Source organism: Telmatherina bonti (genome assembly GCF_933228915.1).
Source record: "Telmatherina bonti genome assembly, chromosome: 3".
NCBI lineage: Eukaryota > Metazoa > Chordata > Actinopteri > Atheriniformes > Telmatherinidae > Telmatherina > Telmatherina bonti.
This window is the reverse complement of record NC_136621.1, coordinates 17932840-17955162: the sequence shown is the minus strand read 5'-3', so window position 1 is coordinate 17955162 and position 22323 is coordinate 17932840. Positions and strand designations below refer to the sequence as shown.

General features: G+C 40.1%; 2 protein-coding genes across 2 annotated transcripts; both read right to left on the bottom strand.

Annotated features, from left to right (window-relative positions):
• Positions 1–1666: 1666 nt before the first annotated feature.
• Positions 1667–16864, bottom strand: slc25a10b (solute carrier family 25 member 10b). Its single transcript, XM_079238152.1, has 11 exons — positions 16445–16864; positions 9467–9586; positions 7253–7367; positions 7125–7173; positions 6384–6425; positions 6256–6299; positions 6091–6161; positions 4873–4965; positions 4695–4772; positions 4542–4598; positions 1667–3388 (listed from the first exon to the last, which is right to left on the bottom strand). Exons 1-11 carry the CDS (start codon positions 16532–16534, stop codon positions 3287–3289), a joined length of 861 nt encoding a protein of 286 aa, XP_079094278.1. The 5' UTR covers positions 16535–16864; the 3' UTR covers positions 1667–3286.
• Positions 16865–19603: 2739 nt separating this feature from the next.
• On the bottom strand, positions 19604–21332 carry LOC306774339 (claudin-4-like). The gene is made up of 2 exons (XM_079264353.1): positions 21243–21332; positions 19604–21122 (listed from the first exon to the last, which is right to left on the bottom strand). The coding sequence occupies exon 2, from the start codon at positions 20996–20998 to the stop codon at positions 20330–20332; it is 669 nt and encodes a 222-aa protein (XP_079120479.1). The 5' UTR covers positions 20999–21122; positions 21243–21332; the 3' UTR covers positions 19604–20329.
• Positions 21333–22323: the final 991 nt, after the last annotated feature.

Below are 22323 nucleotides of genomic sequence, written 5' to 3'. Positions count from 1 at the left end.
TGGTTAACCTCTGAGGAGAAAATTTGGTAAATTAATGTTTCTCAAAGGCTGAATCCAGAATTTGAGTCTTTCGTTTTCTTTCTTTTCCTCCCAGTAAATTTTAGGAATGAATTTAAATTCCTCTTGATCACTATCGACTATGAGAGGAAAACCTGCCCGGTCCTTTTACCATAAACCTCATCATTTGGAGTGTGTGTATATTTAATGGGGTGAAATGACATACCAATGATCAAATTGCATATAAATGGAACAGGAAATGTGAAGACAGTGATGTGTAATACACATGACCATGAGATAACTCTTCTCCTGCAGAACCAGCTCCCAGTTCAGGCTGAAAATCCTTTCCACATTTAGGCTAAAAACATATTTCTTTTAATTGAATTGAATTTTTAAAACATATTTTAAAAAATATTTCTTTCTTTTAATGCTCTATTTTTTCCTTATATATGACCGTTTTACTATTTGTATTACTTTAACCCTTTTTTTTTTTAACTCGACATGTCCCTCTGTCTTTATTTACATCAATATCTTACTGATATTTGCTAAACTGGTGACCTGTCCAGGGTGTTTTCTGCCTCTCAGCTATGCTGTGATGCTGTGTGACATGGTGCATTATCCTGCTGGACATAATCAGTAGCAGTAGTCATGTGGACTACAATGTTTGATTAAACCACGTTCATTTGGTTTGAAGTGGCCCCAAAGTGTCCCAAAAGTCCCCACCATTACACCATCAGCAGCCTGAAGGTTTTATACAAAGCAGGATGGATCCATGCTTTCAAGTTGTTTACCCCAACTTCTTACCCATGTCATCTTTATATGGCTGAACTGAAATGGACTCATCAGACCAGGCAACGTTTTTCCATCTCTTATTCTCTGACATCAACAAGGCATTTTCAACCAGACAACAACTTCTCACTGGATATATTCTCTTCTTTGCATATTTTCTGTAAACCCTTGAGATGGTTGTGTGTAAAAATCCCAGTAAATCAGTAGTTCTATCAACAACCAGGCCACCTTGCCACCTTCAAAGGCACTTAAATCCCCTTTTGTCTTCATTCTGATGCTCAGTCTGAACTTTCATCCATTCAGTTTTACCATGAACAAATGCTTTGAGTTGCTACCATGTGATTGGCGGATTATCTATGTGTTAAGCAATTGAACAGGTGTACCTAATAAAGTGCCTGTTGTGTGAATATTACAGGTCTGAAGGTTATGGCAGCTCTGACTGTATGAAAATGAGCAGGGTGCAAACTCTCACATATGTGTAATAGAGGTGAGGGGTCACAGTCACCTAATATGATGGATAATATTAATAAAGGGAGGGGCATATATTTCAATCTGAGCTAAGGGACGGATTTAAACTGCTTCCATTCATCATTATCTCCTGAATACTAAGTTTATTGCACTGTGACTGCAGAGGGAGCACAATCCTTAAAATACCAATTCAAGCCGAAACTGCAGATATGAACACATTAAACTGTCCTTGGTGAAGCCTGATGCACAGTTGCTGCCAGGGTCATTTTGCCAAGACCCTGGCAGCAAAAAAAAAAAAAAAAGCAAAAAGACCAAATAACTTTGTCTCATTAAGACACAGACTGGACAGCCTTGAGGTTCTGCCACAGGTTTATATATTAAAAAAGCAACACATTAGCTTCAATTAGTCCTTTAATTCCAAAACTCAGTAGGTAAAGGTCTACAAAATGTAACCATTAATTGTCCCTCTAGTTTCATTTGTGTGTTAATAAAATCATTAGCAACATTATGACTGAGTTACAGGACAGTCCCTAAGCTTGATGAGGAACATGTGAACATGCACAAAAGATACTATCTGGAGGTGCTGTGACCTCTTTTCACCCAATTCACCCAGGATGGGAACTTAATAGGATGCACAAAGCAGGTTAATTGACGTTGCAACACTGCCCCCTGCAGGACACATGTAGTAAGGCAACGTGATTTGATAGGACTAGCAGAGCAGGCACAGTCGAGGGGGCGCAAAACCAGATTAAACTTTTGACAAAACGATAACGGTCAACAGCAGAGTACCAACTACAGGAACCATTAATAATTAAAATATAAACTTCTACATTTAGGACCCAAGCTAATATACAGCATGTGTTTCTATGCAGCAGTTCTTCAGTTCAAGTTAAGGTTCTTTAGTTTTATAATAAAGTGCCTTAAAAAACAGGGTAGGATCCTGAGTCCTAAAATCTAACTGGCTTCTCGATGACAAAGTAACATTACAGGTGGAAATGTGACACTTGTATGACACGACAGGATTATTCAACAGGCATACAGTCCAATTCAATCAATGCAACACAGAATTTCACTTGGATAGAAAACAAAAAAGAAAAGAAAAGAGGCTTCGTTTATGTCCAGCTTTTGAACAATCTGCATTTTCTTTTTCACAGTTTTCCCACCGACTCCCTCCTTGCTTGAAAAAGCCTGACACTGACGAGTTCAGTCCACTCCTTTCCGGTTTTTACATGGAACAAAGACAGTAAAAATTAAATCAAGGCGCATCAGCTTAAAGTACAAGACATTTTGACCAGTTTGTAGCCGATTTCTGTCTCTTGAAATTTCAATGGAGACCAAGTAGGAGATCAACAAAAGCATTGGCAACACATTTGGTCAGTCCAAGGAGGGAATGATTAATGCATCAGTACATACAATCTCATTTAGTCATGTTTATGTCATGACTTTGGGGGTATGTGTTAGGATGGTTAGAGGGGCACTGATGACTAATATCTGCTGTTTGTTTACAATTTGATGAGTACATTGTACACTTACATACTATATCATGGTCAAATATATCAAAATGTTTTAGTGGACTAAATATAACACATTTCAGCTAGTATTCATGAACTGGTGTGGACTGCAAAGGCACCACCCATTACTGGTAAGTTTGGTTTGTGTGACACCAGAATGCAACATTTTGGTTTGGAGTTAAAAGACAAAATTTATTCCATTTATTCATTATCATCATCATCACCATGGCAGATGATTGGCTGGACTCCCCTAAACTCAATCTGTCCTATTAACAATATAATCACAGTACCTTTATGTGTAAATAATTCATTTCTCATACAGCGGCTGATGATTCCAGACATTTATGCATTTCAATTAAAACCATTGTGGCGTAGAGGTAGGAGGAAACTGAGAAGGAAAGCACGCACAAGCCAACCATGACCTGTTCCTGTTTCCTTCCTTCCCTTCTTCACTTGGAAATGATGTGGAGCAGGATGAGGAAAGAGCCCAGCGCTCTGCGGTGACGATGTCAACTCGCCGATCAGGAGATGATGCGGATGCCAAAGTATTTCTTGAGCTGCTCGAGGAAAATAAAGGTGAGCACCGTGTGGGGAACCAAGCGAATCCCTGCGGGAACGAGACCCTGTAACAAAACACAGAATCACTTTATTATTTATAGTTGTACTCACCATAAGGCCCATCAGGGCTCTGATTCCTTCTTTTGCAAAGCTAAAAGCTTCGCCTGCAAGGCGTGGAGCAGAACACGCCTCCTAGGTGAGCTAGCAGAGTTAAAGTCCGACATATTGTAAAAGCGTGTATAGAATATTGAGATTTAGTGGTATCTGCTATAAATACACATAACACAACTTTTCAGTCTTAAAACTCTGTGTTTCACTCTGGAACATGTGCATTTGTGGAGCAGTGGTGGTGCAGCAGCACCCCCAGGCTGAACAACCACTCTAAGCAACGCTTTCCATTCAGGACGCCGTGTGATGCTGCAGCAGAGTTTTGCTTCATGTAGCACTTCTTGTGCTGTTAAACAGATAGAAACACGACTGTTTTAAATGTGCATCATGGCTGATTTTGGGGGAAACAAAAAAAACGCCAGAAGATGTTTTCGGAGGAAGAAAAAAGAACAAGAACGAGACAAAACAAAAAACAAGACAAGAGTCAGATTAGACTGTATTTTACTGTCTGGAACAGGGTTACTCCATCAGGTCCTACAAGAGCCTCAATGCAGCAGGTTTTCCATGTACCCCTTCTCCAGCTGACACGACTCCATGAGTCATGGTGCAGAACGTAATCGGCTGTTAGGTGCATTTAATATAATTTAGGTGTGTTAATGAAAAGCTGCTGGATTGCAGACCTCATTAAGCCGCGTTGAGCAACCCTGAGCTGGAAGGAGCTCACAGTACAGGTGGATGCAGAGTTCGCTGTCGATAAGCGGCGCATCACTGAGAAAACTGCTGAAGTTCTTTAGTGTGTCTTTTAAATAAAATTACATTAATGACAAATACTACTGTTCATGAATAAAAAACAGTTTTTAAAAACAAATAAAATAAAATAAAAACCGCAGGTATTTATTTTACATACTAAATAAAAAGGGAAATTTTTAAAGGTGTTTCAGAAAATATTTTTATGTCAACGCATCAAAATCTGAGCAGAAATGCTTTTTGTTAAATGACTTCACTCCTGTTTGTAATTAGCTGACTGATCAGTGTTTCTGTGAAATATGTAGAGGGCATCTGACAAAAATGTGTTTGTTTACCCTCTATATAACTTAGTTGTTTTTCTACCTTGTAAAATGCCAGTGGGCCCAGTTTTGCAGTTTCCCGTAAGCAATGGACCACCCCCTGAGGAAAGAAGCAAAAGGTGTTTAAAAAAAAAAAAAAAGAGAGAAAAGGATGAAAGGTTGAGATGAGACAAAGAAAACTGATCGACCCACTCACAGTGTACTCTCCTTTTGAGCTCATCAACCTTGTTTTCATCACATCCAGAGGTTGACACAGGAATGTAGCACAGCCTCCCTGCAGAGGAAGAGTTCACACAAGCTGTGGTCAACATGCAACAGGACTACTGGGAATTTGCCAGTACCTTCTTCAGCAAACAAACTAAATCTATACTTACAGCAATGAAGCTGGAAACAAAGTGAGTGAGGACGTTATCTCCCATCATGCCTGTCCCTAACACCAGCTGCTTGGCCTGGTCGTAGCATGCCAACTACGACAAAAAAACAAAAACAAGGTTAGAAATCTAACCTAACACAAAAAGTTTGTTCAATTTCTTTTGCTTTTTGTCCATTTCAGATATACAATTATATCACAAAGACCAATTTCAATAAAACCAAATAGATTACATCTATGTTACACTTTTCAAACCACCCGAAGTGCTTCACATAAAACCCTTTATTGAGTCACGCTACTTGATTCATACTTGATTGCGCAACTCCCAACATGCACATTTGTTTTGTTTTGCTTAAAGGCACACAGTGATGACGTAACCTCTCAGTCACTCTTCGTTTTAATGACTGAAAGCTGGAACTTTACAATGAGACGACGTCATGACTACATGTCATTTATTGTTTTACTTATAGTAAATGTTTGAGTTCTTCAGCCTTTAGCAATACCAACATTCTGGTAGAGAAGAACAGAAGAGAAAAGACAGCCGACCTGCACTTTAAATTCTTGACCCAGAGTTCAGATGATGCTCTGACATTTCAGATAAAATATATAAGTTAGGTCAGTGCAGCTAACCACATGTGTAAGCATACACAACACACCAGGGATTGCAATGACCTATGACCTGTGGTCAACACAAAGAAGAGGTGATGCAATTTCACCTCAACTATCCACAGATTGAAGCATTTTCACGCTTACATGTTAAAGGGATCTTTCATATAAGGCAACTGAGCAATTTTGTTTATTATCCCGAGTGAGGTGTTGGTGTGTGAACGTGCTTACAATTTACGGTTCGTTAAGTCGTACACAAATTCCAAGCAAGAAACCGATTCAAACATTGTGAAGCAGCAATGGAAAAAAAACACAACAACAGTGTCATTTTCATCCAGAACATTAAAGGCTGAGTAAACGACTATTTTCAGGTTCAGCATTCAAACCTGACCCGTCCAACTCTGCTCGACGAGCCTCAGGTGACAGTAAGCGGCAGTGTTAATCAAAAGAAATACAATGTACACCTTTACACACACAAGGGAGTCATATGACCTAAATGAAGAGATGACACACTTTTTCAATCCTTACATTTGTATATTCTGCCTCTGGAAGAAATTTCTGTAACTTCGGACCATAAATATTAGCCATTAATCAGATTTTAATTAATGTGACTTGCCTGTCCAACAGTGACCAGCGCTCCTCTGCTTGATGCCATTGAAGCTCCCGAGAAAAGTTTTCTTAAACCCTCTGCGTGACAAGACAGAAATCAGAGCTCAGACATGATGGCAGATTTAACTAAAGATTAAGTTAGAAATCTGTTTTGTTTTGCTTTTATTTTTACCTTCTCTGAAGACTCTATAGAGCCCATCAATGGCATGTTTATAGCTGGAAGAAAGGCACAAATTTGGTGTCAAATTCCCAAGAATCTGAAAACTTTCAGATTAGACATTTAGCACTGACAAAACTCACTTTCTCCTCAGCTCCGGTGGTAGTTTCATGTCATTCTGCATCCTAGAAGCGAAAACATTGGAGACCATTAGAGGGACATAAAACTGACAAAGGCTGCAGCTTTCTGCGGGACAGGTAAGCTCATTCAACCTAACAGTGAAGTTTATTTTCCCCTTATGTTAGAAACAGGGCAGGTAGTCCAGCAAGTGCTTAATCCTCCCGTTTGAGTCGGATAATTTACTGTTACCTGCCATATAAAATGATAGAGACGGGTAATTTGTTAGTTAGCCTACAGTGGAAAAGCTCCTTTGCAACAGTTTACAGTTGCTGTTACTCTTTACAGAAGTCATCCCAGCAGGCAACCATGCGCTTCTTTCAGTTCTATTTTCCAAAAGTGTTTCCTGGTGTTTCATCATTTATTTCAGCCGATTGGTCAAAGTCGGTGGGAGTTGATGTTCTCCCTCTCGTCACACGATGGCATTAGCTATCAGCAGTAGCTTGGTACCAAATACATGCTTATAACTTATCAGCATCATTAAGGATTTATGTGTCATTCCGTTCCTCATCACCTGACGGGATGCTCTAACTTGTGCAAGATGTTGACGTTTTCACATTTGTGACTTCTGTAGTGGTAATAGCATGCTTAAAGAGCGAGGCACCAGAGTGCACTTCTCAGCTGTTTGCATGCAGTCAGCGCACCACTAGATGGGAGCAAATCTCACACTGGGGCTTTGAGCTGAGCAAAAAACATAACACTATTACCTGACGTTCACCATGTCTGCTGGCGTGCCAACAAACCCACCAGTGCATCCTGTTGGCACAGAAATAGGGTTAGAGATAACAGGAAATGGCAGGAAGAAATATAATGTGTGGCATGTTTGTGTTCCTACCTCCGAAAGCTCCCAGCAGGACCTTCTGGTAAAAAGGCATCGGGCCCTTATTTGTGCTGCCCAGCATGTCCCTCACTGTCTCATAGATGGCAAATCTGGTAAGGGAATATGACATCTGGGGAGGGGAAGGGAGAAGTGGTTCTTCAAACACATCACAGATGACCCCCCTCCCAAATGGAAAAATATTTGTGTCCAAAGACAAAAAAAGGCATTATGCCCCCTAACCCGGGGGCCCACTAAGACAAAAACATTGCATGTTTCCTCTGCCTGAAAATGACTGTGTGACCTCTGGAGACCTACTGAGTGTTAAACTAATGACTGGTTTCATTTTGCTGAGACGTTCAACATAAATAAACATTCCTACAAATGTACCAATAGTAAGTTTTCAGTGCATTGGTGTTTGCCTGTGACGTAAACGTGGTGTGGATACACACTTTGGCTTCCTACGTTGATAAGAGTGACTTTATGAACTGAGAATTTAATTTTAATTTGATTTGAAGAATTTGACTCTGCTGCAAACCCTTTTCATTTGTCATTAAGCAGTGAGTTTAAAGTCTGTTAGAACAGACATCTGGCTCTCCCGAACTGTTTAATTTAGAGGAGAACAAAACAAAGTGTTTTTTAGTTGTATTGAGTTTTAAGCAGCATCTCTATGGGAGCTTTGTAAAGTCTCCCTCTGTTGCCCTCTGGGCGATGACTCAGGTGTCAACACACTCAAAAGCTTAAAAGCTTAAACAGCTAAAATGAACCTTTCTGACTGCAGCAGTAAGCAAAAGCATTTTGTTGAACTATAGTGGCCACAATCCACACATCAGACAGTTACCACCCAAAGAATGAAGAAAAGCCCCTGACACGCCAAAGCTGAAGAAAATTAGAGTCATTAACTTTCTAATATTAGCAAGCTAGCTTCACTTTGTCACCATTATTTCGCTTCATAACAAGCCTGCATGCTCATTTTCTTTTAACTGATTTTGTGTTTACATTTTGCTTTGCTGAACATGGCCAGTGATGCAGCTGCCAATGTAGGAGCCATGTTTCCTTACTAAGTTCCCCATCCACCAGGGGGTGGTATCATGTATTGTGACGCTTGTAGCGGGAGTTATTTAAAGGTCATGATTTTAGTTGCACGGTTGTTATTAATGAGAGAGGCAAACAGTTTTTCTACTGTACATTCAGCAGATTCATGTTTTTGACACCGTTGAGTGACTTTGTTATGCTTCTGATCTCAAAACCAAATGAACAACAGAAAGATAATAAATACAGACTTGATCTCACGACAACAGAGAGGAGGGATCACTGTTGAGGAAGTACACGTAGTAAGCTCATTAAGCCACTGACAACCAGTAGAGTGTTGTAGATGTTAAACGCTACAGCCAATATGAAATAAATACTGCCTGACACCCTAAAGGAACTCACAACAGCACATTTCCTTAACTGAATAAAAGTTCTACTGTATTCGAATGCCTTAATCGTTAGCGATAGCAGTGTTGGCACTGTTAGAACTGTTGGCAATGTTAGCACTGTTAGCAGTTTTAGCACTGTTAACTGTGTTAGCACTGTTAGCAGTGTTAGCGGTGTTAACCAGTATTAGCGGTGTTAGCAGTGTTAACACTGTTAGCACCGTTAGCAGTGTTAGCACTGTTAGCACCGTTAGCAGTGTTAGCACCGTTAGCAGTGTTAGCACCGTTAGCAGTTTTAGCACTGTTGGCACAGTTAGCCGTGTTAGCACCATTAGCAGTGTTAGCACCGTTAGCAGTGTTAGCACTGTTGGCACAGTTAGCAGTGTTAGCACCGTTAGCAGTGTTAGCACCGTTAGCAGTGTTAGAACTGTTACCAGTGTTAGCACCGTTAGCACCGTTAGCTGTGTTAACAGTTTTAGCACTGTTAGCACTGTTAGCAGTGTTAGCAGTGCTGGTGATAAGCTTGATGGGTTTATTCTTTCCAAATAGTCTGCAAGTTTTCCTTTCTAGCTCTGCCTACAACACGTGTATAGCCTTAATCCTGAATTCTGATTTTACAATCTTTGTTTTATGTAGGATTACAGTTTTTTTCTTTTTCTTCTCTTTGGAATTATTTGGATCCAGATCCACATTTGCAATTGGTCACCTCATGCCATCTGGTGGTCATTTGCCTTGGAAGTATCTGTAAAATCATTCTCTATATGATGAAGATGATAGTCATTACTTAAAAATAAAGTATATCAGACACACATACCTGTCTGCAAAGAGAAGCAGAGAGGCCACTGTAAAGAGCCAGCACCCCGTCATTTTTCACCACATGAATGGCCATCCCCATCATCCTCTTCTTCACCTCCTGCTGTGTCTGCAGGTGTACCTGGAGAAAGATTTACATCATTTTCAGAAAGTCCTCAACCTGACTGAAGCAGAGCTATCCTAAAAGTAAACAGAGCGAAAGTTGGAAGACTGAAGATTATTTCAGGCTGTCAGGACAGTGTCCACGGGTGTTTTCAACACAGCAATGTGTGCGTGTGTTGTCCTCATAAATGGGGTCAGAAGCTCTACAAAGTGGCATTTGTACAGAGTCCTGATTAAGATCTCAGTTGAAGGTCAGAACACACTTTTCCTCTCCCATCACTAGTCTGGATTAAGCAGTTTGTGCGAGTCATTTCTGTTAAATCTTTGCAGTCAACAGCAACACTCAGGCTTCAGCATTAAATGGGACCAATTTAAGCATTCTTCAATAATTACCAAATTCCTTTCACTGCAGTTGAAGTAGAGCAAAAAATAACTTGACAAAATGTATAGACTTTGTCATGATGAGAAAAGTTGTACATAGTCGGATATTTATAACAAGCATATTTGCATGACATTAAATCAAGTTGCTTTCCTGTTAAACGTCATTTAAAAACAATGCTGCTGTGTTGTGAAGACCTGACTGAGTTTTTGTTAAGACAAGGTTGCTGCAAAAATATTTGCAATCTGAAAAGATCTACTGTCGTCACGGCATTCTTTGTAAAGACAAAAGAAAACAAAGGCACTCCAGCCACGCTGCCTGTTCTGTGACGCACTGATGCTTTGCATCTCATGCAAAAGTCAGCAAGAAAATGCTAACATGCTGATTTTCATCACGCGTTACACTGACTTAGCACCTTATAAATTAATTACTACTAAAAGCAAAGCAGGGTATTATAGTAGTAATTCTAGGTATTTTAGTTTAGTTTAGAAAACTTTATTCATCTAAAACGGGTAATTTATTTACAGCTTTCCCACAACAAACATCAGCAATCATGATGTGGCGGTCCGTCATACGCAGTAGTCAGGAAATATGAAAAGTCTAACAGATTGTACAAGATTTTAAATTAAAAAATTGACATAAAAACGGCCCAGGTGCTGAGCAATGGGGGTTAAGAGGTTAAAAGCTTCACAGCAGAAGAAATAAATTAGAATTTGGACAGTTTTAAGCAAGACGTTAGAGAATCTATAATGTTTCAATCGTTAATGCTAAACACAAAGGTTTGTACTAAATTCGCGATGACATCGTAATTCCACAAGTTCAATGTAAAGTCGAGCTACGATTATAGCTTCGACTAGACATTTACAGTAACTTAACCACAGTATTGGTCTTGTATGTGTGTCTGACCGGGACATAAAATAGGAATGATACTGTGAAGCTGTGGAATTGAAGGCAGAGATCCTCAGTGTTGCTGTTGATGCAAATTTACACCAATTCACAGCACAAACGTCTTTCACACAATTACTTGATTAATAATTTTGTCAGATGATCCCACAGTTCAAAAGAAAACCAAGACACACAAGTCTGAAAATGATCAGACGGACCATGAGTTGAGTTTAACTGCCTTTTTGTGACTATTTATGATTAATCCTTGTCAAGCCAGTTATGACACAGCATTTCTCAAAAAGCGAACCGTCTGATGAAAGCAAGAGAAAAATATGTGAATGAATTCTACATCATTGTGAATGAAGTAATGCATGAAGTCAAATTACAGTGACATCATATTTAGCCTATTTAGCAACCTTTTATGATTAGCCAGCTTTAAATCGAAACTAAATGTATATACAAAACCAAAACAAGTCAAAAAGTCATAAAATCACCCAACAGATGATTAGCCAAAGCTATCCCAATTTATTCTCCACAATTTCCTCTTTCAAACTCCCTAATTTCCAACTTGAGTACCTGATTTGCAGAACAAATAAAAGATGCTTAAAGCTCTTGAGACCTCATTGGCCCACGCACATCGCCGTGGGGACAGAAACAGCCGGTAGTTTACTTGCATCGTTACTTACAAACAAATCACGTCAAAAATGTCAGTGCCTATTTTCCACCTGCTTCACCAAACTGATTCATGTCTACCTTGTTTTTGCAGGGAGGATGACTTGGAAGACTCTTGTTTTCTTCAGCTGCTATCATAAGCAAACAAACACATTGAACACACACACACACCATGATCCCATAAATCAATAAACTTAAATGCTCTGTGTAACCATTTATACCTTAAAGAGTTTGAAACATGTTTACGATTTAACACTCATCTCTTGTCTGAGTTAGTGCTGACTACTGATAAGGTCATTGTACTAGGTGATTTTAATATTCATGTTGACGTTGAAAATGATAGTTTAAACATTTCCTTTAGCTCTATTCTAAACTCAATTGGGTTTTCACAAAATGTCAATGGAGCCACTCACTCTCATGGTCACACTCTTGATCTTGTTCTAACATATGGTATTGAGACTGATAAGCTCAAAGTATTTCCTCAAAACCCTGTCTTGTCCGATCACTTCCTATTAACCTTTGAATTCACTTTATTTGATTACTCACTGACCAAAAATAAATTCTACTATAGTAGATGTTTATCAGACAATAATATTACAAAATTTAAACAATCAATTGAATCAATTTTTTCACATCTACCATGTGTTAGCATGACCGAGAGTCCCCCTTTAAGCCTTACTCCTGCTCAGATTGATCAACATGCTGATACTATAACAGCTTCAATGCGTACAACCTTGGATAATGTTGCTCCCCTAAAGAAGAAGAAATTAGGTAAGATTATGAAGGCTCCCTGGTTTAATTCCCAGCTTCGAGCTCTAAAACAGGTATCAAGGCGTTTGGAAAACAGATGGCGTTCATCAGGACTAGAGGAGTCTCACTTAACCTGGAAAGAAAGTTTAAGCGTATACAAAAAAGCCTTACGTACGGCAAGAACAGCTTATTATTCATCATTGATAGAGGAAAACAAAAACAACCCTCGGTTTCTTTTCAGCACTGTAGCTAGGCTTACTAGGAGCCGGAGCGCTGTGGAGCCATGTATTCCTTTCTCACTTAGCTGTGATGATTTCATGTATTTTTTCAGGAATAAAATTGACACTATTAGAGATCAAATTCACAATACTCTTCCTTCTACCTATAATGTTGAGCCTGTTGTGGTCTCCGAAGCATCCTTAGAACCAGGATCTGACTTGTGTCTAAATAGTTTCTGTCCTGTCCAACCCTCTGAATTAACTAAAATAATAGCTTCATCTAAACCATCCACCTGTATCTTAGACCCTCTCCCAACGAGCCTCTTTAAGGACATTTTCCCTTTAATTAATACATCACTACTAAATCTTATCAATATGTCTTTAGTGACAGGATATGTACCACAATCATTTAAAACTGCTGTAATCAAGCCTTTACTTAAAAAGCAATCTCTGGATCCAGAGGTGATAGCAAATTATAGACCTATATCTAACCTCCCGTTTATGTCCAAAATTCTGGAGAAAATAGTTTCAGCTCAGCTACATGCCCACCTGAGCAGAAATAATTTATGCGAGGAGTTTCAGTCAGGATTTAGAGCTCATCATAGTACTGAGACAGCATTGGTGAAAGTTACTAATGACCTTCTTATGGCCTCAGACAAAGGACTTGTGTCCGTACTTATCTTGCTTGATCTTAGTGCTGCATTTGATACAGTCGATCATAACATTCTGTTACAAAGACTAGAACAGGTGATTGGAATTACAGGTACAGCGTTAAGCTGGTTTAAATCATATTTATCTGATAGACTTCAGTTTGTTCATGTAAATGACAAGTCCTCCTCCCAAACTACAGTAAGTCATGGAGTTCCTCAAGGTTCTGTACTTGGACCAATACTCTTCACGCTATATATGCTCCCTTTAGGCAAAATTATTAGACAGCATGGAATAAACTTTCATTGTTATGCAGATGATACTCAACTATACTTATCCTTTAAACCAGATGAAACAAATCAGCCCAATAGGCTACAAAATTGTCTCATAGACATAAAGACTTGGATGTCTAGAAATTTTCTCCTCTTAAACTCAGATAAGACTGAAGTAATTCTCGTTGGATCTGAAAAACTCAGAGCTAAATTTTCCGGTTTTGTAATGAACCTGGATGGCATTACTTTAGCTTCCAGTGCTACAGTGAGAAACCTTGGGAGTAATATTTGACCCTGACCTGTCCTTTGGCCCACATATTAAGCAGGTTACTAAAACAGCCTTCTTTCATTTACGTAATATAGCCAAAATCAGGGACATTCTGTCTCGGAGTGATGCAGAAAAACTGGTTCACGCTTTTGTTACTTCGAGACTAGATTACTGTAACTCTCTATTACTGGGCTGTCCTAAATATGCCCTGAAAAGCCTTCAGCTGATCCAGAATTCTGCAGCCAGAGTCCTGACCAGAACCAGCATGAGAGATCATATTTCTCCAGTTTTAGCCTCTCTTCATTGGCTGCCTGTTGAATCTAGAATAGAATTTAAAATCCTTCTCCTTACATATAAAGCCCTCCACAACCAGGCACCACTATATATCAAAGACCTCATTGTTCCTTATATACCAAGTAGAGTACTTTGTTCGCAGACTGCAGGCTTAATTGTGGTTCCTAGAGTCTCAAAGAGCCGAGCAGGAGGCAGAGCCTTTGGTTATCAGGCCCTTCTCTTATGGAATAAGCTCCCAGTTAGTGTTAGGGAAGCAGACACCCTCCCCACCTTTAAGACTAGGCTGAAGACTTCTCTTTTTGATAAGTCCTGTAGCTAGGGATGGTTAGCATCCCTTAGTTATGCTGCTATAGGTTTAGACTGCTGAGGGACATTTCCTGATACACTGAGCTTCTTTCTTTTTCTCTTTATCTCTTTCTTTTACCCCCCCCCCCCCCCCATAACAGTGTTGCATCATTAACATGTATGTCTTCTGTCTCAGCAGGTCTCCCTGGCCGGGAGTAGCAATTCCTGTTGTCTGTTGTCTTTCTGTCCTCTTCCCCCCACACAGCAGAGGCAGATGGCTGCCTGTCCTGAGCCGGGTTCTGCCGGAGGTTTCCTTCCTGTTAAAAGGGAGTTTTTTCCTTCCCACTGTTGCCAGTGTGCTTGCTCAGGATGGGAGATTGAGTTGGACTCAACTCAATCTGTTGATTTCCTCATATAGGCTGTTATGAATTGGCCTTCATTATGTTTTCCCCTCTGTCTGTAAAGCGTCTTGAGATGGCATTGCCGTGATTTGACGCTATATAAATAAAGTTGAATTGAATTGAATTGCAAATAAAAATCCTTACAAGGAGAAAACATATCTTGTTGTGACAGTCGCAGCCTCACTTAGGTTTCTGTTCCTACAAATGTAAAAAAGACCAGGCAGCGGATGTTTGCATCAGCCTCACTTGGTTACCCATAGTGTTATTTAATGGAGTTCAGGTATTTCCTTACCGTTGTGATAGTGATACATTTCAATGGTTGTACTAAAAGTGCTCCATTTTGTCAGTGTAACGACATTTTATGCTCTTTTACAACCTGTCTGACTAAGATGTGTGTCTTCAGGTGGGGTCAGGCAATCTGAGGAAAACAAAACAGCAGCTTATCTGATGGTGTCTGCTTTAACGCAAGAGAGGACGTCAGTGAAATGTGACTTTTTCTACATGACGTCTGTGCTTGAACATAGAATTCCCAGCTTTTTTTTTTTTTAAATGCCATTCATTCCTCTAAATTACAACTCAGTCTGTCGACAATCACACATCCTGCTGTGAGTTTTTACAGCTGTGTGGTAAGTACGCAGCATTGTAAACATCTAAACTGTTGCTACAAAATCATAATCTGCCACCCTCACAGAACAGATCATGGTGTACTTTCAGCTCTTTTGTGTCCTGTCTGTTCTCTTTTTACACTCAAGTTCAGTTTTGTCTTTTTTTTTTAAAGAAAAGTTACAATGATGTTGTTTAAATGATGGATTTGGGGTCTACAAACTTTGATCTTATATAAATATCTGTATATTTAAATTGAAGCATTAAAACATTACAAATACACTTTATTCAATGTTTGCACACAAACAGAATAAGTATCAAAGAACTCATACTGATCTGGATTATTTGCCTCTACATGGACGTTTAGTCTTTGTATTGCACCACTACAATAGCTGCTTAGGAAAAGGTTATTGTTGGTAAGAAGGAAATTAAATATTTTTATAAATCATAAATATTCCCAACCTTTTTTTAAATTTCCCATAAGATTTGAAACCATCATGTTTCAAATTTTACTGCGTCTAAAGATAACAAAAGTACAGGTTGTTTGCATTCTTTATCATTTTGATAGTGTCCTCTCTTTTAGGTCAAACTTAAAATGAACCAGTGAGGAAAGTACAACTATGTGGAACTGGCAGCCGAAACAAAGACTAAAAGCTGGACATGAGGAACTCTAGTCTGCTGATTACCAACTTCCCACATATAATTACACAACACATGAGTTCCTGAGAACCATTTAGTGTTATTATGGTCATGTGCAGAGAGCTTTAGAGAAGGTTTAAGAGAGATTTTGGCATTTGGTAAAGATGCTTTGAGAAATTAGGAACCAATGCACATTTTCATCCAATAGCAAGTTGCTCCCTGGTCATGTGAATTTAAAGGCATATTAAAGCAGCACATAACTTTCCATTGTGATCCTATTTCTGTGCAGCTATTTGGGCTGAACTGTGCCCTATATTCCACCGGCCTTGAACAGGACACCCCGCAGGAAGACTACAGGTGACATGGGATACCTAAACAGAGAGCTAAGCTAACAGATGGTTTATAACGCGTGTTGCATTACCTGGAGCCATAAAATAAAAGGCTGATAACTGATGAAGTGGTGAACAACCTGTCGTTGATTCTGTCCTGAGCTATTACAGCTGGAAACAGCTGCATCCTGGCATTCAGGCCTGAGGGTTACCATCCACCTCAGCCCCCCTCACCTTGAGGAGATCCAGAGGATGCGTGCAGCAGGCAGCTCCGCAGGACGCCAGCCCGCCGAAATACCACCGCGACATCCGTTTCTCGGTCATGATACCGGGCTTTGCCGTCGTCCGGTGCAGCGGCGACTTCCTGCCTCTTTCTGTCCGACTCGGCGCGCTTTCCTCCGGCTGGGTAGGCTTCCTGGCCCGCAGGGTCCAGGTGTCACTGGCGCGTGCTCTACAGGACGAGCAGGACCTCTTTAGTCTTCAAATGTTCCGATAAGGGACTGAGTCGAGGACAGAGGACTTCGGGTTCCAGCAGCATCGCGCACGCTCGCGCCACATGACGTGCACGTGAGAGATCGATGCTGGAGCGTGGAAGGAAGCGGGTGCAGGCAGGGAGAGACGAGCCAATTGTTTCCGTGGACTGAGGAGCTGCCTACCCGCCCTGGGGGACGAACTCCAAAGGTCGTCGGTGGGGTATGAGAATGCAAAACGGAATAAACTCACATACTCCTCTTCCACCAGATCCTGACAGGCTGTTTTAAAGCGACAGGCATCCTCTCTGCTGTAATGAGGGGGAAAGAAACGCTCAGACTGTCTCTTTAAGAGGACAACGGTCGACTTTCTCACGCAAACAGAAAGTAACCCAGAAAACATGAGTTGTTTGGGGTAGGAGCGGATTTTTGTTGCTCCACAGTTGCAGCGATTAAAGTGTCCACCTTAAAACAACCCAAACGGACCCTATAAATGTGGATATTACTCAATATGTTAATGCCCTTGTTGAAAATTATTGACGATTCTTTCATATTGTCCTACGGAAGCCGGTAGCAACTGTACTTGAACTTTTTGTTTGTTTAATGTCATTTACTCATGAAACAATGTATGTCCCTATTGTGAAATAGTGGTTTCAGTATTTTAAAGACTTCCATTAACATGTAAAAAACAAAACAGGAAAGTATTTGTTGCAGCATGTATGTGAACTTGACCTTAAGTATGATGGTTTAGAAGCAGAACATGCTGGTCTGAAAGCCAAAAATGGCTAAATATGACATGATTGCCCTGGCTGCAGTGAAGATGGTGCAGGTGTTGTGATAGTCCTCTTAATTTAGCTGTGACAGTAAAATTAATTAATTGGTCTAATACTTAAGTGATATTGAGGTCATGCTGTGATAGAAAGAATCCCTTTGTTCCTTGATTTTCACATAATTTACTGTATTTGATTTCTTCCTTTGGAAGTTCATCTAAAAAAAACAATAAATATAGGCACAATAAACATCTATCCATGCATGCATTTTTCATATCTGATTATTCCAATGCAGGGTCTCTTGGGGGGCTGGAGCTTGCCCCTGCAACTACCAGGCATGAGGCTGGCTACATCCTGATGACACCTGTCTATTACAGGGAACATAAACAGCTGTAATTCTCAGCAGGGAAATAGTAAGAAAACTTCAGTACAAGGGTTACTGTACCTTTAATGACATACAAGTAATCCTGTTGATCGTAAATGTAATTTTTCCCCATGTTCCTGCTAGTAGGGGTTTTCTCAACTTGATGGTTCTCAGTAAATGTCAAAGTAAAACAACAACCAAAGCCCTGGTCAAAAAGTGTTTCATTCACCAATCGGGGTCAAGTTTATTTGTAAAGCACGATTAAAACAACAAAAACCTGATGCTTCACAATCAGTAAAAATTTACAGCAGACAAGGTAATAAACATATTTTTTAAAATGCATAAAAGACATAAAGAAATATGTAGATTTAGATATCATATTCCATTTGAGTTGGGAGCCAAAGAAAGGAGGTGAGATTTTAGCAGTGTCTTAAACATCTCTACAGCCTGAACCGTGTGTCTATGAAAGGGTTAAATGTACCTCAGATTTAGAGCAGCCCCTGAAAAAATAAGCTCAGTTCCCTCTGAATTTTAATCTGGATTCTGTGACATCTATGTCAGGGTCCTTGAATGTCAGCCCTTGTGGGCCACTGTCCTCTAGGTTTTACATGTTTCCCTGCTTTAACACACTTCATTAAAACTAGGCAAGTCTCCTTAGCAACTTGATTTCACCAACATGCTTGTGCAAGCAAGGAAACAGCTTAAACCTGCGGTACAGGTTGTCCTTGAGGACCAGAGTTGAAGGACGCGGTTCTGAGTGAGACTGGTTTGTTGACTGCAGTGGTCTCACAGGGCTGCGGAGATTCAGAAGAGGAGATGCAGTCAGCAAGGCTGAGTGTAGGAAAATCACCTGAAGACACTCAGATATGGGGAAGTTTTTTTTAACTTAAACCAAATGTACCCTCTAACGTGTGAAGATCTTTTTTATAGCTGCAAATACAGGCATGTTTTAACATGTCAACACAACTCAACTATAACTTCTCAACTAAAAGGAACTGAGATACAATTAAACTTTCAACATACTCCCAGCTGCACAAGTTTTGCATTTGTCAAATTGTAAAAGTGTGTTAAATAAAGACAATCAGTCAATCAGTGAACAAAGCAAGTGCTTTCTGAGATAAGGAAACTAAAACTTCACATATTTTAGAAAAAATATAAAAAATTGGTTAAAGACTGATGTTGTAATCAGGTCTAATATTAGTAAGCACAAACTCTGTAGGTGAAAAATTTTGTTTTATATGATCATTTTAACTTATTTTCTGTTGTTTTATGTCCTCTCTATATACAGTCTATGTTTATGTCTCATCTAATGACTGCGCCAGACAGCAACGTAACTGTTTGCTGCCCCCAAGTGTACTAAGTCTGCTATGACAGCTTAAATAGGTTTGACGTCACAGGGTCAATTGAACTAACACTGACTACATCCATGCTAAATTTCCTGTCATCATGTACTAACAAGTAGCCTTTTAGGATATGCAGTTGTGTATCTTCTCTTTTTGTTTTATCTCTGTTTATATTGCTTGGTTTTTTTCTTTTTTTTTTCTTCCCTTACACTAAAGCATTGACTAAATGTCTCATTCTTTTCCATCAAGTATCTTGAAGAATGTAAATACAGAAAATTTACATATATATAAAAAAAATGTGTGTGTGTGTGTGTATATATATATATATATATATATGTGTGTGTGTGTGTGTGTGTGTGTGTGTGTCTGTATATACATACATACATAAATTATATATTTAACTACATCACATTACTCACTGACTGAATAAAATAAAGCGTAAGAAAACAAAGTCAATCCAATTTTATTTGGTCAAACAAAACTGAGAAAAGTATTGCAACAAAAAATCATGAAGTTTTACAGGTATTGTTTAAAAAAACCAAAAAATGTTACACACAATCTTTGAAAAGCTGTTAGACTTTCAGTTTATGTCATAGATAACATAAATAGAAAAGAATAAATGTAAAAAGTACAGAAAAATCCATGTATACAATCAGTGCTTCATCTGCTGCCCACACATATTTTCTCTGAAAACACAGGCGTACACAGATGCACTGTGCACACTGGCCTTCTGTACACAGACCACCCACACACACGCGTGCACACACACAAACAGAGGCAGAGTGGCATCTCAGAAATGTAAGTTACATGCATTAATAAGACTCTAAACATCTAAAGTCCTCCCACAGTTAATTTCAGCCTTTGTACCCTGAAACAAAGCCTTGAACGTTATGTTTATTAAAGCAATCTATAAATGGTTTTATTATGTAAGAGGTGTAAGATATTTTTTTTTTTACTTTAAATGACTTTGCCAATCCTTTTCCCCATAGCAACCCTACAATGAGAATAAAATCAGAGCCTTCTTACAGTAAGATACCCTGATTAGATCAGTGAGTGTTAAAAGACTGCGAGAACAAGACATAATGAAATTTACATGTAAATCCAAACTTGTGCTTGTAACCTCAGTGTATTTCATTACTTTGCAAGTTAATAAAAAAATAAAAAAAAACATCTCATACAAAAGACTTTTCCTGTTGCTTCACCTCTCCTGATGTCCCTGGATGTGGGCTGCTCTTCGCTGCTCCTCCAAAAACAGGTAGTGCTCGTCCTCCTGGTGCCGAGGAGCCAACATGCAGCAGAGAACCCCCCACCAGGAGCATCACGCTGGCACCCCAGCCCAGATACAATGCTGGGCCCAGCTCTCTCTTTAAAGGCGCTGCGATATTTGGATCATAGAAGTCTCTGATGATAGTATACGCAGTCCAACAGATGGGCGTCAAGTAAGCCAGGCCAGCCACAATGAAGAGCACTCCTGCTATCCTAGCCAGTCGAGCCTTTGAGGCCTGGTTACTGTCGCCCATGCAGTGAGTACACTTGGCTCCCGCTACTCCGAGTATGAGGGCCAGAACGCAGAGAAGGAGGGAGAGGACTGTTAGGCCTCGGGCCACTTGAGCAGACATGGGCAGGGCCAGAGTGGAGTCGTAGGTCTTACACTGGATTTGGCCTGTAGTCTGAGACAGACAGTTCATCCACAACCCTTCCCACAACATTTGGGCTATCACCAGTTCACCACCCACAAAGGCAGACACACGCCACAGAGGAGCAGCACACACCAATGCCCCACAAGCCCAACCCAGTACAGCCAGCACCAGGCCCATCAACTGGAGGCCAGTCGATGCCATCGTCAAGCTCACCGTTGGGGAATAATGTGACTTAAACACTTGTCCAGGTTTTTTGTCTTGGCTCGGTCACTTGTGATTACTGAGGCTTTCGGTTTGCTCATGCAGTTGACTGTTCACAGTTAAACTGTAAAGAAAAGAAACGATCTTTAGCTGATTACACTTTTTAAAATTGGCTCTGATCACAGTCTCCCAAAAAAATAACAGCACAATAAAAACTTTCCTTGGTTTAAAGTGGAAAATGTACCTTTTCTGATGCCCACAGATGTCCTGGTGCTCCTTTGTGCGTTTGTGGTCGCCATGCAGCCATATGATGCGAGTTGATGGTGTCCTTTCTGTTATGACTGGCCAGCTTGTCCCATCAGATCTCAAACAAGAAGGTGTGGGAGGACAGCAATGTAGTACCGCATACTAAACACACAGACACGCATTCACAGCGCAGTGTTGCAAGTAAATGAAACATCATTTCACAGCAGCAAAAGGACACTTTGTTAGAGATTCTGCAGCCTGCTTCCATGTTGTCATCTCATAAACTTGGAGTGGGCGGACTGAAGCGAAGGAGAAGCTGAATGACGATCAGTTTGTGATGCGAACATGGATTCAGTGCTTTCAAATGTCTTCTTACACTAAAGGTTATTGTTTAAAAGAAACCATAGAGGCAAGGATGTTATTCTGCATGTCCGTCACTAGGGGGCAACGTGTGTCTGAATGTCTGCCTGTGGATGTGTGTGGAGTGTGTGTGGAGCTTAATCACTGTGGCATGTTGTTGCTTGGTGCAGGGAGAGGATGAGGCAGGGTGCCGATACTTTCTGTTGACCGCTTAGTTCATCGTCTTATACGTCTAGTTCTGCAATTACAAAGCAAAAACGTACGACAAAGTGAATTTTTAGCAAAGAGGTTAAAACAAACACCCTGAATTGCTTGGATTCAGCGTGTGTCAGGTCCCTGTAATCCCCACTCAGTGACTAATTTTGGCGGTCACATCCTAGAAACATTTTATTAACCACTTGGGTTGTGAAGAAGTACTGTAGATTAGTTGTGTGCGGATGGTTTGAAAGGCATTTATGCCACATTCCTATGAGGGCTTTGGCATTTTTCTGAGTCAGTAAGGAGGAGTGAGCCCCAGGTTTTCCTTTTTATGACTTTGCATAGACACAGATGTTAGTCATTTTCTGTGCCGTCTGGTAGGATTCTTGACAGGACTGCCCCTGGCGGAACTCTGGAACCATGGTGTAATTAGGAAGTAGACAAACTACGTATGATTTCTGCATCGGGACATACACTCCCGCCTACACAACTTTTTTTTCCTCCCCTTCCTTCTTTACAAG

Coding starts and splice junctions, on each gene's coding strand:
- slc25a10b (XM_079238152.1), bottom strand. CDS start 16,534: ATGACCGAGAAACGGATGTCGCGGTGGTATTTCGGCGGGCTGGCGTCC. Junction 7,368..9,466: donor CTGCTTCTCTTTGCAGACAG/GTATGTGTGTCT, acceptor TCCCCTCCCCAG/ATGTCATATTCCCTTACCAG. Junction 4,966..6,090: donor CGCTGGTCACTGTTGGACAG/GCAAGTCACATT, acceptor TTTTTGTCGTAG/TTGGCATGCTACGACCAGGC.
- LOC306774339 (XM_079264353.1), bottom strand. CDS start 20,998: ATGGCATCGACTGGCCTCCAGTTGATGGGCCTGGTGCTGGCTGTACTG.